This window comes from Ischnura elegans, chromosome X (assembly GCF_921293095.1).
Source record: "Ischnura elegans chromosome X, ioIscEleg1.1, whole genome shotgun sequence".
NCBI lineage: Eukaryota > Metazoa > Arthropoda > Insecta > Odonata > Coenagrionidae > Ischnura > Ischnura elegans.
In genome coordinates this window covers 86,771,456-86,786,883 of record NC_060259.1, presented here as the reverse complement: position 1 = coordinate 86,786,883, position 15,428 = coordinate 86,771,456, and the positions used below count along the sequence as shown (strand labels likewise).

General features: G+C 36.8%; 2 protein-coding genes across 10 annotated transcripts in view; one reads left to right on the top strand and one right to left on the bottom strand.

Annotated features, from left to right (window-relative positions):
- Nucleotides 1-798: 798 nt before the first annotated feature.
- Nucleotides 799-3,249, top strand: LOC124171314. Of its 4 annotated transcripts, none has more exons than XM_046550462.1 (2): nucleotides 799-851; nucleotides 1,212-3,249. In XM_046550462.1, exon 2 carries the CDS (start codon nucleotides 1,230-1,232, stop codon nucleotides 2,088-2,090), a length of 861 nt encoding a protein of 286 aa, XP_046406418.1. In that variant the 5' UTR covers nucleotides 799-851; nucleotides 1,212-1,229; the 3' UTR covers nucleotides 2,091-3,249. The 4 variants fall into 4 exon arrangements, with proteins under 4 accessions (XP_046406418.1, XP_046406416.1, XP_046406419.1 ...); XM_046550460.1 differs by lacking the exon at nucleotides 799-851 and adding an exon at nucleotides 860-961; XM_046550463.1 differs by lacking the exon at nucleotides 799-851 and adding an exon at nucleotides 927-946.
- Nucleotides 3,250-5,714: 2,465 nt separating this feature from the next.
- The window catches only part of LOC124170773 (serine protease nudel), a 105,567-nt gene continuing 95,853 nt past the window's right edge, over nucleotides 5,715-15,428 (bottom strand). For all 6 annotated transcript variants that reach the window (XM_046549724.1, XM_046549722.1, XM_046549728.1 and 3 more), the window contains 3 exons: nucleotides 12,610-12,865; nucleotides 11,092-11,199; nucleotides 5,715-6,076 (listed from right to left, as the gene is read on the bottom strand). In XM_046549724.1, the coding sequence (XP_046405680.1) occupies nucleotides 5,743-6,076; nucleotides 11,092-11,199; nucleotides 12,610-12,865 (698 nt within the window). In that variant the 3' untranslated portion in view covers nucleotides 5,715-5,742. The remainder of the gene's footprint in view (nucleotides 6,077-11,091; nucleotides 11,200-12,609; nucleotides 12,866-15,428) is intronic.

Sequence of the window (15,428 nt, the reverse complement as noted above, 5' to 3'; positions counted from 1 at the left end):
GGGATTTATCCCCTCATCCCCCCCATAGTTATGCCAGTGATTCATACACATTCTTGTGATAACAACACCAATTACTTGGTGCAAAGAAGAAATGCAACAGTTGAAAAACGAAACAAAGAGCAGATATTTTGACTGCTGACGCTGCTGACAAATAATATTTTTCCACCAGCAATCACCGCTGAATAAGCACCCTCTGGTCACTATGCCTGGGATGCCAGGAGAACACTGGGATATATTTTGAGCTTACATCCGATTTCTTCTTCACATGAAAGTTGAGTGAAGAACAACGTTCAACTGATTTGAAGATAAGATTATTTAATACATAAAGAGAACTGTGAATGTGACTGGGCAATTGAGGGGGTGGCTGTTTCATCACTTTCCGCAGCGCATTGGTGGTATGCAATACCTTTAGTCAAGAATACGTCTGATATCTATTAAGCATAGACAAGTGCAGCTTGTACGTATTCATAAACTATATTTAAATATCATTTCTTATGCCAGTCCTGAGGTTTCAAGTTCAAGTCTGTTTTTCACCGCTCAGGGCATCGGTGTATGTCAATTTCCGTTGATCTGGTACCCAGAAATGTTTAATTAAGACTCCGCCAACTTGGATTGAATTAGAATTTGCGCAACTAGAAATGTTCCCATCTTCTTCCATGCTTTCCGAGAAATGAGTCTTTTAGATTTAAATCGAAAGTAGACCTCTTGAACGTAGCGCCATTTCGCAAGGTCAACGTGAACTAGTAATTTTGAAAAAACCTATAGAGGACTCTGTCTAATGAGACAGTAAGCGCTCTCTCAGAGCGAGTGGCAGAACCTGATGGACTGGAGGTAAAAAAGCACCGTACATGGTAATTGTATGAGACGTAAGCTAGGTGGCTATGTTTTGTTCGCTATTCAATTGTTTCTGTTATATTTGTGGTGAATCTAGGCGTGAACGTAACCGGTAAATTGGGAAGGAGTGAGTTTGCCTTCTATATTTTCCTTTTTTTCTTGAATTTGTCGCTTATTATCTGTGCCTATTAATTATTAATGTACACTCGATGTCCAACTTACATTTTAATCGCGAAATCCTAACAGGATTTTCGTGCATCTAATAGTGTTATTACGATATTCTTGTAGGCATAATGCCTGTTAATGTATTATTTTGTGAAAATTTATAGATTTGTGTGAAGGGTGTCCTTTTTAATTAAAAATTTTTGTGTATGCAGGGCTACTGGAAGCTATAAATGGAGCCGAGCGAGGTGTGGCCTGCAATTGATCCTGCCCTCCATGATCTAGGAATATTGTGTAGTGAGACGAATAGTGATCATCCAATGGATATTAATGAAAAATCGCGTATGGTGATCAATGACTGGAATACAAATGTCAATGCTGGGAGGTGCCACGATCGTTATTTGTTGCCATGTCAAGCCTGGAATCGTCCTGCCTCTTTAGTGGATTCTGCAGTAAACAGCAGCCAGAATGACAGTTGGAGGAATCATTGCCATCCTCCTGATGGTGAGAATACAGAAAATTCGTATTCGGTTAAAGGCGGAAAGCTCGTGAAAATAACGGAGTCGAAGACCAATGTGGAGCACGGAAATGCAAGTCTTTACCCGCCTTGTCTCTCAGAAGTAGTTCGTGGAAGCGAAGGTCTTAGGGTTCTCAAGATGAACTCTCAGTATATGACAGGTGTGTCTATTTCCACGGCTAGAGCGTCAGGTTTTAGTTTTCAGCCAGGAAATTCTTACACCAAGCCAATTAATGCTCATAGCACTCCTAAGCTCGGTCCATCAGTCCCGTCTGTGAGACTTCATCACGTAAGACCCTATGAAATACCGTGGCGAAGAGAAGATCGGATGCGTTCGAAAAGTGAAAATGCAGAGAAAGAAGCAGCAATGAAATTGATGGACCGTATCGATGTGTCATTGAATTTTCCTGTGATTGATAACTTCAGTACATCTAGTGCTGAAAGATGCCGGCGAAGCCTGTTGAAATCGCGGTCCTTGGAAAATGTTAGGCTGGCCGAAGATGAAACTTCTCAATTGCCTGTTCATGAAATGGACTCAATGTCAAACAGAATCCAGCATTTACACGTTAATGAGTAGCTGCCATTTATAGTTGGCCATGAAATTGATAGATTTAAAGCTTTAATTGTACAGTAAGTTATAATAATCTGAGAATCGTCTGTCGTAATCAGTAAAATTTAAAACTGTACGCGTCAGTGTTCAACATTTGTTCGTGTAGCGAACAATTTACAGTAATACCTCGGAGTTCCAAGTCGGTTACTGGGCCATTTTGGGTTCCTTGACGATTCTACCATAAGATATATAGAAACTGGTATGGGCGTACCCAGGATTTGCAATGGCACTGGGTTTATCGAGGGGAGGTAGGAAACTCCAGCTCTTTCACGTGCTCTTTCCAGCCGATTCTAAATGAAAATTTTTCGGCATCCGCCGTGTGTAAAGGCCTGTTTACTCGGTGCATTAACCCGTGCGAGTTAATGTCTGAATGTATGAACGCGTGGATGAAGAACATCTCCCAGCTTCACAATTCCCCATATTATCATTTCCAGAAGGGTGACCTCAATGAACACGAAAATGCACCGTGTAACCACCCAACTTGTGCGAATGCATGAACAGAAAATAGAACCTCTTCTAATTTTGGTCATGCATTTGTACATTTTCCGTTCCGGTCCACATAAATTAACTCATACGTGTTAAGGGATCATGTAAATAGGTCTGAAAGGGTTGTCATCCCCCCTTCCCTTAGACACACTTGTGAACTGGCAAAAACTCCCTTTCAGGATTCGAGTTTATTTTTATGGATGTTTATGCATTTATGTTAGTACAATATAACTTGAAACTTTTAAGTAGCCTAATTGATGTATGAAATGAAAATACAAATGAATAGGACACTGATGAGGAACATCTCCCCACCTCACAGTTCCCCCGTTATCATTTCCAGAAGGGTGACCTCTGATCATTGTTCGATTTGTTTGTAAGTTAGCCAAAAATTTTGTGTGAATTCCCATTACTTTAAGTTCTGTGGTGTTCTGATGCTGAGGTATTGCTGTTTTGTTCTCAAGGTGTTGCCAAAGTCCATAAGGTCAAAATTTCCATTGTGGTGGATTAGTGTATTCTGAATACTTATACCTTTGCTTTAAGTACTGCTTCAAAGAGTGTGATGTTATTTCAATATTCTGATAAACATTGTGAAGTAGAAATGTATTTCGCATTTATGAAATATATTCTTGTTTGAAGTGTGTGCCGTCTTTTTATGTATTTGCAAGTTTTATGTTAAGAAATACAGTTATCTCGCATAAAAAAATCAATAGAAACCTTACAATTCTTGATTATGTACCTGAAATCAATGAGAGCCATCACCTTGATAACTTGGTAGTTTCTCTATTATGGTAGTTGCCATCTTGGCCATACATAGTTGATATTTAATTAGTCTTTTCCTGAGCTCTTCCATGATTCACGGATGTTATAATCCTGGGATTTATCGGGGAGTGCAGTACCCATTAGGCAAAGTTTTCTTGCTGCCAGCCGAAATCTAGTCAAAAGGTGAGTGATTATTCTTATGTGTATGATTCTCGCGGCCTTAAGACAGGCAACCAACAGTTACCAATAGTAACATAAAATTATTTTATTTCTGTCTTTAAAACAAAAATACTATTCATTTTTCACTCACTTCATATTTTGTATTTTTTGAATCCAAATCTGTAGTAAATTCAATGTTTGCTTCAGTAGCATTCCTCTCTAATGTTTTAATGATCCAAAAGAAATAAATAATTCCAATGATGAAGCCTTAATGATCGTAATTTTTTTAATTTAAGAGCAATCTGTTTCTATGACTCTGCTATGTGCATATGAACACCTCAGCTAGTTTATTGATATAACTTCTCAAAATTCAACACAGATTTGGTTACCACTGTATGCCCACCTGAGCAACTCCATGGGTTCCTACCTGTATTTCAAAGCCTACACATAGTGACATCTTTCGATATTTTACGGGCAGCAGTGGGAAATAAAACATTCTCAATCTTTGCTTTGCGTGAAATTCGTGTAATTATGATATTTTAATTTTGTATTCCTTCTATTGTTCAATGATTATTGTATTACCCACACCGGAAAATCACATGTATCCCTTAAGTGTTGCCCGCCAGCCAATATTCAGAGCTCTTGGAGATATTATTTTTCATCAAAGCCAACTCAGGATTACTGTTTCATTTTTCTATTTTAATGTCATTGTCACTCAGCCTTACCCCTTTGCCGGGCGTCCTGCCAAACCCTGTCGGGATTCGGGGCAGGTGGACTGCACGCTGCACCCCAGGGCAAAATCCTGTCTCCTATTGAGAGAGCAGAGGAATTGGGTGGACTGTATAATTCTATTGCATATCCTACCCTTGGAATCCACACGTAGGACAGAGCAGAAGTATTACTGCAAGTTTTTGGAAGATTCGAATCAGTACCCAGTTGGCGAGTCCCTGCCTTTCGAATGGCAATTAGCGTTACTTCTGAAATTTTTATCCTGTAGTATGCATTTCAAATGCTCTCCAGCTCTCTCTACCTCCGATGCAACAGGAGAAGATTCTACCATATTGAGCTTTCGCTTCTAGATTTTTTTCCAATGCATGTCAGAAGCAAGTTGAGGAAGAAAGTAAGAAGTCAAGAAAGATATCAAGGGAAGAGAACCGTCGCCATTCAAATAGCTGTTAGGGAATATTGTACACCAGAAAGAGTTTTTGCTGTTTTACCGATGATTGAAGAAGATCAGTCTGGAGGTGAATCGGCAACATCAGTTCAAGGACCATCTGACCAATCCATCATCATCTGCATGTGATGGAAGCCAAGATTCCAGTTTCGAAGTCCAAGATAGTGAATCTGATGGCAACTTCGGCATAACAACAAATGCACAGCCCTATCCAATGAAATGCAGCTGCCCTTTTATGCGATATATTCCAAATAAACCAGATAAATTTGGGATCAAGCAATGGATTTTGACAGATGTGAAATGAAAACACAGCCTATATGAATTTCCACAATGTGGCAAAGATGATGATTGGCCATCAAATCAAGCGTTGGGGAAATAAATAGTTACTAAAGTGACTGTAACATACAAGAATTCAGGAATGAATGAAACTGTAACAATTATTTTCCATCCATCCAGCTAGCAGAAAATTAGAAAAAAAGGAAAATATCTCTTGTAGGAACGATCAGAAAAAACAGGTGTGATGCACTTTCTATATTGTAATCCATTCCACGCGAGTGGTCAAAAATACCTTAGGTCATAGTCTTACGTAGTATTGGGCAAAATAGAACAAGAATTTATTTTACTAAGCAAAATGATCTCAGACGACATTATTTCCGAAACGAATAAAAGAAAACCAGAGACCATCCTATTTGATAATAAAAACAAATCGGGAGTAGACATGATGGATAGCATGTACCAATTTATTTACACGTCTCCAAATCCAACAGCCTTGAAAAGGGCCTTCAAGGATCGTGTCAGGAGCAATCAATTTAACTCCCCCAGGCCAGACTAAGAAGTCAATGGAATGGGGGAACTTCCTCCATGAAAAAAACTAGCCATAGACAGGAATTTAAAATTTGAATGAAAATGAGGAACAAAAATGTTAATGTTATAAATTTTAAACCAAATTTATACTGATTTTTTAGCTTGACTTTTTCAGGGTCATTTACAAATGGCAATAAAAAACAATGGCATACCAATTGGCAATAAAATTTAATACAACTACTCACATGAAATATACAAACTAGTGCAGTTTCCTTGCAAGGGGTACATGCCCACATAAGGCCTATTACCCCGTAAAGGTATCACTAAATCATCTCTCAGTTTCACATCTGAAAACTTTTCAACAAATGGTTGCAGTGTCTTCTCAGAAAGATGTGATTTTTCATTCCAGTTGGTGTCAGTATACGATGAGTCACCTGTGATAATTCTGTACTCCTTAACTGCTGCACTTGAGTACCCAAGACTCCGACAAATAGCATTGGCATCAGCCCAGGAAGGGTAGCAGTCAACATGCCAGTGTCCACTAGTCAGAACTAATAGGGTTCCAGCATTCCTAAAAATTAAGGACAAATAACAAGACATTTGGACATTTGTTTAGCTGTACACTCATAGAATTCAGGTTTAAATACAATAATTTTGAGTAAGAAACAAACTGCACTTCAGATTAAATTAACTAATCACCACCTTTTCCTACTCTGATGCATGGATGGGAAATCATGAACTCAAATATTTCCGTCATTTTAAAAAGTGATCGCAGTTAACAGCAGTGATATTGGTAGTCTTGATTTGTATTGATCCCTTTAAAATATTTTTTATTAATTCATACAGTTGACTTTTATTAGAGATGCTGCAACAATGGGCCTGAATAACCATCCACACTAAATGTGAATGTCAGCAATGTATGCCCTTTTTCTCCCAGTTTTCTCTTTGTAACAGACATTCTGATCTACATGCTTCAATAATCACTAATTTTATTCTACACAATGTCATCGTAAATTATGTCATCAATGAGGCATTTGAATTTGTTGCCACAAAAAACGTTCACTCTCCTAAACAGCAAAACTAAGGATACATTTCCTTCATTAAAGTACCAATACATAATGAAAACCATTCAGAAACTTCATTCACACAAAGCATATGCAAAGAACTGGTCTACAATCCATCATTAACCCTTTTGAGACGGTGGAGTTCTCGCCTTAGCATGACTGCTGTGCTGAGCCCCAAGAGACTCTTCTGTCACCTCCGTACGGATCATTTTTCAGGACATTCATTAAGAAGGATGTTGAGGATAATCACACACTTTCAGCACCAACCTTTTTCGACCCTTCCTAGCAGGGACTCCGCATTAACTTGGACTCCGAGGGTAGTTGGGCTCCCTCCTTTCAGGGTTTATAACTCTACCAGCGGCGGTTTTCGGTCAATCATGTTTCGTTGATATGAATTATATATAAGGATAATTGTTGCTTGCGCAGAAATTGCAGACTTTGAATTGAATTCCTCATTTTATTCTGAAAATTGTCAAATTTTGAACAAAGCTTTAGCGTCAATATTAACGAATTTAATACAGCAACAATTTTCATATTGATGTTTATACTGAAATCGAGATAGAAGTTAATATTTATCGTAGAATTTTGTTTAAAACTTTAATTTTTGTTTAAAGATAGTAAAAGTTTATATTTTATGAGAAAGGAACACATATTTATTTCAAAAACTGACTGAATGAACAATTGAATGACTGCGGTCCCTCACCACAAAGAGGGGTAATATATGTACCTGCTCCTGCATTTCAAGGGTACGGCCTACGTCCTGCTTTGTTGGGTTCCGAAACTAAGACTTTGCAAACCCGTGACCGTCATAATAGGGGGAGAGCAAGGAAATGTACATTATCGACATTCAATCGCTTGCATAGAGAAATCTCTGGCGAAAATTTGCAGCTTTCGTCTCCCGGGTCAAGAAACGTCCTGCCGCATATTTTTGTCATTCGTACGGAAAGGGTTAAAGACAACCAAAGTATTACAAAGCTTTAGACAAGAACACATGATCAACTTTACACCATAAAATTGATAAAATAATCAGGCTGTAAAGTGTGCTGAAGTATACACAGCAAATGGCTAACCCATCCCCTTTAATGCCTCCTTCACCCCCAAATGCCTATAGTTATATCCTCATGCGGAAGTATTGCAATCATCATTACTTTATTTGCTTTTCTTTTCTGCCACTCTGTCCTCATTGAGAAAAATTGCTTGGCTTGTTTTGGTGATTCATGTAATGTGACCACATTGTATGACTAGATGAGGGAGTAAGGTAGATTTGGGGGATAGCAATTGGATGCTAACCATGCTGGCGCTGGGTTCTCCGCCCCTCCTTTTTCACTGTTATCGGACAACTCTCGCTGCCTGGACTATACAAGTAGGAAAATCTTAAAAGCATACACTGTTCTTGTTCAAGAATAGTCATTGCTGGAATTTTGCCCCCCTTCAGTTTAATTTATGCATTCTTGAATGAATTCATATGACAGGACCAGACTTAACGCTGGTGTTAAGTTGTGGAACTATATTACTCACTGGAAATGAATTAAAAGTTGATTCCATGAAATTTTTATCTTTCGGAGACAGGTTTTATGACAAAGACTATTCTACAGTAAAAGATTGGATTAAAGAAGTACCATTTACTTATTTTATTTCATTGCCGGAGATACTGAATACCTAATGCATAATATCATCAGCAAATCCAATACATAGTGTACAAATTCTCTCAGCAAATGCATAGTTACAATAATACATAATGCTTCCAGTTTCATCTCAATGTTAAGAATAAATACAAGGAAAAAGCATCTATGATAATTTTACACATTCCCCGCTCACTTGGTTAAAAAAAAATGGCTGCCTTAAACTTGGAAATACAGTAGAATCCTGATTTAATGTTTTTCACAGGGGGCAAAATTTAAAACACTGAATGATGACCAGCCATTTTTTTCGGGTTTAAGGGTCTGTAATGATTGGAATGGCTCTATATTAATAAATAATATATTTTTAAGTTACTAAAAGGTGCCACACACTGGAGTAGCCACGAATGTCATTTGGGGGGATAGGGAAAATTAATAAAAGGTTAGAAAATAGAAGGTTTTAAACTAATTTCAACACTTTTTATAATGAAAACAACTTGATTTTTCAAAGAAATTTTTTGTGCTTTCAACATTTTGTTTTCTTTAATGAAGAAACAAACTAATTGAGTTTTCATATTTGGGTGTGGGGGGAATTCCAGACCCCACTCCCTCGTCACAAGTACCATATATGTGGCAAAAAATTCATTATTATGGATTAAATGTTCTTATCCCACTAAGATGGTTTCATAACAATTTTCAGGAAAGAGCTAAAAAAAATTAGGAAGTAAAATAAAGCAATGAGTGGATTATATTTTTTTTAATTATGATATTCATTAACTTAAAAGCATTCCTACGCAGAATATTACTATGAACTTGATTCCATTTTTACTCCTTATTCAGTGGTCTTGATGAATTAAAAAAAACTTATTCCATGTATAAGAGTGACATGTTGCTGACTATAGCAAGTATAAAATTATATGAATATGTATAATTCCCCAAAAAATCCTCGTCATTGCATCATTATAGACAAGTGAAAGAAAGAGACAGTAGAAGATCCTTAATCTGTTATTCTATATTCACTACAGGATATCTATTTAACGGAAGGTTATCAGGAATTTTGCCAACTTAATGTATTGTGCTGCCTCAGCAAATGAGGGCCTTTTAAAAATCCTTACATTTTACACATATTAGATTCCAAGATCATCCAAAATAGGAGAATCTTATTTTGAGTATGCATACAAGTCGAAGATGATTGAAATTAATGGTAACACCAGATTTGTTGTCATGTATCCATGGCCTCATGCAGGTCGAATGGAGCCAGGAGAAGTTGCTTATTCAGCACGCTGATCACCTTGACTCTGACTCACCTTGTTTCTTGCCAGTTATTAATAAAACATGGTTGAACATTGAGTAACAATAAGATAACTCTGCACAGTGAAAAGATTTCATCTTCAACAGAACTTGAGCTAAAAGGAAAAATTGTCACTGCCTCTGGAGTTTGGCAATTTTGTCAGAGTTACGATGCCGAAGTCTACCACCCAGGAATTCCTGCTGGATATTCGTATTTTTCCGTGCTCATCAATTTTACCATAATTATGCAGAGTATTTTTTCAGAGTGAGCGATTTATTTAGAGTCATGGACTGTGATACAGTTGTCAAAACTCAAATTGCCATTCTCTTTTGACATATAGTAGCAGATCTTTGAATCGACAATGATTATAGCCATCCGCATGTCGCGAATGGGCTCTGGATATCTAAATACGATACAACATGTTTTTCCACAGAGAAAGAATTTTCTCACCCACCATCATATCAGGGGAAACACTTCCTCAGTTCTTTTATGGTTCATCCAAAGAAAATGACCTTGGAATGGATTATAGAAAGAATCTTTGGGTAAACTGCACAAAAAATATTGGGCCTCCTCTTTCGAAGGGAAAATAGCAGAATGGATAAATATTGACCTTCCTGTAGAGATTAGAGATGAAAGTTGAAAGGTGCGTAAGCCATCGATGAAAAACATTCCCAGAAAACCATCATTGAATAGGCCCTCTGAGAATAACTCATGTCATTAGTCGTCACGTAATCGTCAAAGTCAAGTTCAAGAAGTGATAGATAAGGTTGCTACAGATTATTAAGGGATGACTTAACTCCATTAGATCAAATTTAAAACAAAAAGTGTTTGGATAAGAAGGGGATTGAAACATCACGTGAAGACAAATAACCCGGATTGCAAGTTGAAGGTCCCAGTGCCACATTCGTGAGAGAATGCTGATGAAGAAGCATTCCTGGGTAGATTCAATCGACTCTAGCTAAAATTTAATGAGAATTTTCTTGGTGTCGAGCAGAAATTCAAAGATTTTGATAATCATTTGAATCAACCATAATGAAAAAACATTAAATCGGACAAAAATATCTTGTGCGGGGGAAAATTGTTTACAACCTTAAATGCAGAAAAACGCAGAATGGGGAAACACAAAATGAGTAAATTTTTACATTGCTCGCATAGGGAATGCATCGGGATCCCAACAAATAACACTAAATGCAGAAAAATATAAAATCCGAAAATCTTGAATCCAGATCCGACACAGTGGCATTAACACAATCAATGCGTGCCCGATTTTCATGAACATCATCAGAATCGGCCGATAAAATAAGAAAGAACAATAGGGAGAGGTTTTCGCGCCATAACTTCCGTTCAAATACTGCTATTTATAAACAGCGCACACGGTTTGAAAGAGGGAAGCTTGCTGAAGGCCATGGACACAATCGGAAGACTCGGAAGTGGATATTAGCCACGTACGGAGGTGGAGAAAGGCCCCCCATCCGACCGGCAGAGCACATCAATTGACATGCTCCGTATTTCGGCGTGGACGAGAGCATGTCAATAGACATGCTCTGTGCTGAATGTGTTAAGGAAGAAGATAAGGGATACCAAAGAGAATGCTGGTTTCATTTGAGCTTACCTATTCTGCTGATTATTCAACAAGGCAATACAACGTTCCTCATCTTCACCTTCAGGGCAGTCAGGCTCTCCATCGCATAAGAATTCTTTCGGAATGCAATGACGAGATCTAAAAATTCAAGAAATAACCAAGATTAAAGTATAGCAGCCATGAATGAGATTGAAAAATGAATGAATGACAGCAGACAAGAGCACCACGGTTAAGGCATGAATGGTCACTCATCCAACCTCACTCCAGGCCCAAATTCACTTCACCTTGAAGATCTTAGGGAAACCATTGCGTCAATGTGGAAATAAAATGCTCAGATTAGATGCCCACGAGTGGAGTGCATGGGTGCCTATTTAGAAATTGGTTGAAGACCAACTCCAACCAATTTCTAATTAGGCACCTCCCAACGCCTCATGTCTTCCTAATGCTCTTATTCACAAAGCTGGATATATGCATGGTTAAATAGGTTTCTCTCACTTAAAACTAGCGTTACACTCCTAAAAAGCAAATTTCATGATAATTGAAGTGCGTACTGCGGGTAGTATACTTTACACGTTGGGCCTCATTATTTGACTTTTCTGGTGCTGTTTTAAAATTGTTTAATGTTGCTTGAATCACTCAGTTTTTCATCTACTCTGACCTACAGAGCCTGGGCCTATTTTTTTAGTTTTTAATGTGTAACTTATTATCTTTCCATGCACTTCAATACAGTTGATATGGCACGGTGATCATTCAAACCAAATGTTGTATATTATCTTTTCTTTGTACAGTCAATAACATTTTTTATGGATACATTAAGGTAAATGATGTTCTAAATTTATTTTTAGCTTTTCCTCCTTTTTAAAGAGGTGACATGAGTGAGAGACATTTTGACTGGTTCAGTCGATGTATTAAAGCAGGACGATTACTTGAACTAAGTGAGACTATGCTTGCTTAAGAGATTGCAATCCGTGACACTCACCCGTGTAATAGCAAAAACAGTATTAAGAGAATGTGTTAAGTGACAGATGCTTATATTTAAAACCTAATGATGATGCAGTACATTGCAACAAAAAAGTTGATATTGTGGAGGGATGCCAATTTTTTTTTAATTGGTGGACCAACCAAAAATGTTTTTCTATAAAACGAAATTTAAACTTATGAATAATTAACCACAATAATTAAAAATATTCCACATTGAAATGAGGCTTAACTATTAAAATAATGAAGACAGGTTGATTCATAGCCTCACATCAACTGGCAACAGTATTACATCAGAAAATTTCCAAGTGATTACACAATAAAGGCATGCTAATGTAGTAGCCTGACAGACATTCAAGACAATCAGATGTCATGCTTGCTATTGCAGACTGGAAATTTTTCTCTGCTGATCAGGAATACATATCTAGGGTCAGCTATAGCTAACTGGCCTTCTCACCTTGGATGAGTGAACATATTCATGGATGTTGTAGCTCTATATAATATTAACAACAAAATAACCACTGCTATGGCTACGGGTTGAGTGAAAAAACTGACTATGTAATCACTAACCTTTCACATTGATGATATATGCTTGGACATCCACAGATTTTGAAGCTCTCGTCAGACTTGTCCTCACAGTTTCTCACTCCATTGCACAATAATGACGGATTGGAAACATTCAAGTAAGCAGTGCAAATGGTTTCCCCGCTATCTTTTCTCCACAACGGTTCATCTGATCCATCTCCACAATCATCCTTACCATCACTGAAGAGATTTTTTTCAATACAATTACCATTTCTGCACTTCAATTCTGTAGATCCACAAGCTTTGCACATGTAAAATACAATGAACACTTCATTCAGTACATAGAAGATTACACTAGACATTAAAGCAACATAATAAAACTTCAATCACAAGGTAGTTAAAAAATGAATTATTCCTTCTATCATCCCTCTACCACCTTAACCCGGCGGTAGTCGCGCCCATTTTCCAAACATAAACGGTCGCGTGGGGTGTCTCTGACACCCCAAAAGATTTTCTTCAATTTCTTTCAAATAGTATATATTATTTAAAAATTTCACATCTCGATGTATCCTTTGTTTATTTAGGAATGGATATACTACATATTTCAAACCATAAATTCAACTTTTATTATTTTTAAGAAAATATTTTTGAATACCCTATTTTTCATTAGGCAGTCCCAGTTCCTCCGGAAAAATTGCCAACTTTTTTTTGTTTCAGCCAAAGAACACAATTGAAATGTTGAGATATAAATACATTGGATATAATTTTATAAACATCAATCACTGTATCTCATCATATTTTCAGCGTCGACCTCTATTTTCCTTACGTAAATACTAATAAATGTACTAAAATAATCTACTTATCGATATTGAATCTATTTCCCAGAATGTATTCTTGAGGAAAAGTTTACGATGATATTACGGTCACTTATAACTATTGAAATAATCCTGTTACAAATTATATACAGCATTGGAAAGGTAAACTAAGAAATATGTAGTCCTCAACAGAAGTTCAATTTCGCGCTATTGAAAAGTTTTATTAAATCTAAAGAATGTAGAAAGTAAATCATGTAAACTATTTACTTAGGTACTTCTAATCACTTCTCAAAATTTTCAGCAAATGTGTACCACGCATTAGTTTCTAACACAGTTCACAGTATATTTTTGTTTTTATATCTGTTGGAAAAAAACACATCTTCCAAATGTTTTTTCTTGTTTTCTCCTCATCCTTTTCTCCGGCTCATTTTACGCATATTCCTCTATTTTTCAAGTCTCTGGAGATCGTGTTCAATATGGATCTATACTGTATGGAAAAGTTAACGATCGAGTTATCTCACGAAGAAAACTTTGCAATTTTGATTGTGAATTGGAATACCGAGGTATAACAAACTCACTGATGTCAGCAGTGTTTGTCAAATGAAAGAAAATGGCCATGGATCATCTACTGATGTTTCTGTTTGTATGATAGGTGCTGCCTATTTTGTCTAATGTGGCTACACCTCCTTCAGTGCAGTTAGAAAAGGTCAATATTTCCGGTTTTCTTTTATTATCTGTTCGTCTTGGATTCATTGACAGAAACAGCTGTATCAATTGTTGGCGAAAGAATTACATTCTTTGACCATTTTACGACGCAGGAAACTAGAGCTTTTTTCTTCGTAAACCAAAATAAGCTGCTATTTTCTTCTTTCTTTTACTTATACGACTTTCAGTGATAGATCTCTTTTATTTTTTGCGCACTGTTCCCGCAACCGTCAAATTATTGCTTAGAATTTCATCTGCTTGCGGAATATTATTGAACCAGTTGTTCAAATTACGTTCCTTCCGTTTCTGTTTACAAAAGAAAAAATTCGCTTTAACTCCTCTTTTGGACTGTTATCTACAAAAAGTGGACCCTCTGTTTGCCACCCTGAGTAGGTACATCTTCAAATACAATCGAATTTGCCGATGCAAAAATTTTGATGCTATATTTTGCGGGGTTCGAAGGTAAATATTGCCCATATGAACATCTTATTTGAAAAGGAATCACTTGCTCATCAGCTTTTTCTCATGGCCCAATTCTATAATGTTGCCGTGTACTGCGAGCAAACATCTCAAATACATCTCTACTTTGTGCTAATTTTCCACTTTTCATTTTCTCTACTCTAGCAGTCACGTTATCGAAACGAAAAGATAAAGGGGAAAAGAGAAATATGTTATGGCTCATGGGGGAATAACATATTTCCACTCCTAATCCATTTTGGTTCCAAAACAATAAAAAATTCTGTTACTCAGTTTTATTTGCCCTGGCTAAAAGTAAAATTCTATTCAGGAACACTAAGTCTTTCCTGTCTGTTTCACTATCTCTCTTACGAGAATAATTTTCAGTGACTTTTTCTACCTGAATATTAGTGCAATTTACAATTTTCTCTACCATTTTTTCAATGAACATTAAACGAAAAGAAACCATTCGTGTTTTGAATTTGAATTTATTTTGTTAATAGTATATAATTATATAATAATAAATAATTTAATTTGAATTTATTTTTGCTTCTCAGTAACACTGCTACAATTTTATGTTCTTATGTTTGGTCTTGATCCCTGCGTATGACACGTTGCAACTCCATACGTCCCAACGTACATAAGCTCCCTTCCCTTTTACAAAAGTTCATCATCTCTGCACTGTTGTTCAGGGTAAGTATCATGTGCAGCTACATGACACCCATCTTCTTTTTCATCAGAATCAATCTTCTTCCCTCAAAGATTTATTCAAAAGACGAAGACTCTTTCTTTTACTCTAGAGGTAGCTGACATCTAGTATGAATTGAAAACGATGAATGTAAGTATTACAAGGCCAACCTTCAATGGTAAATTCACAGAAACATGTAA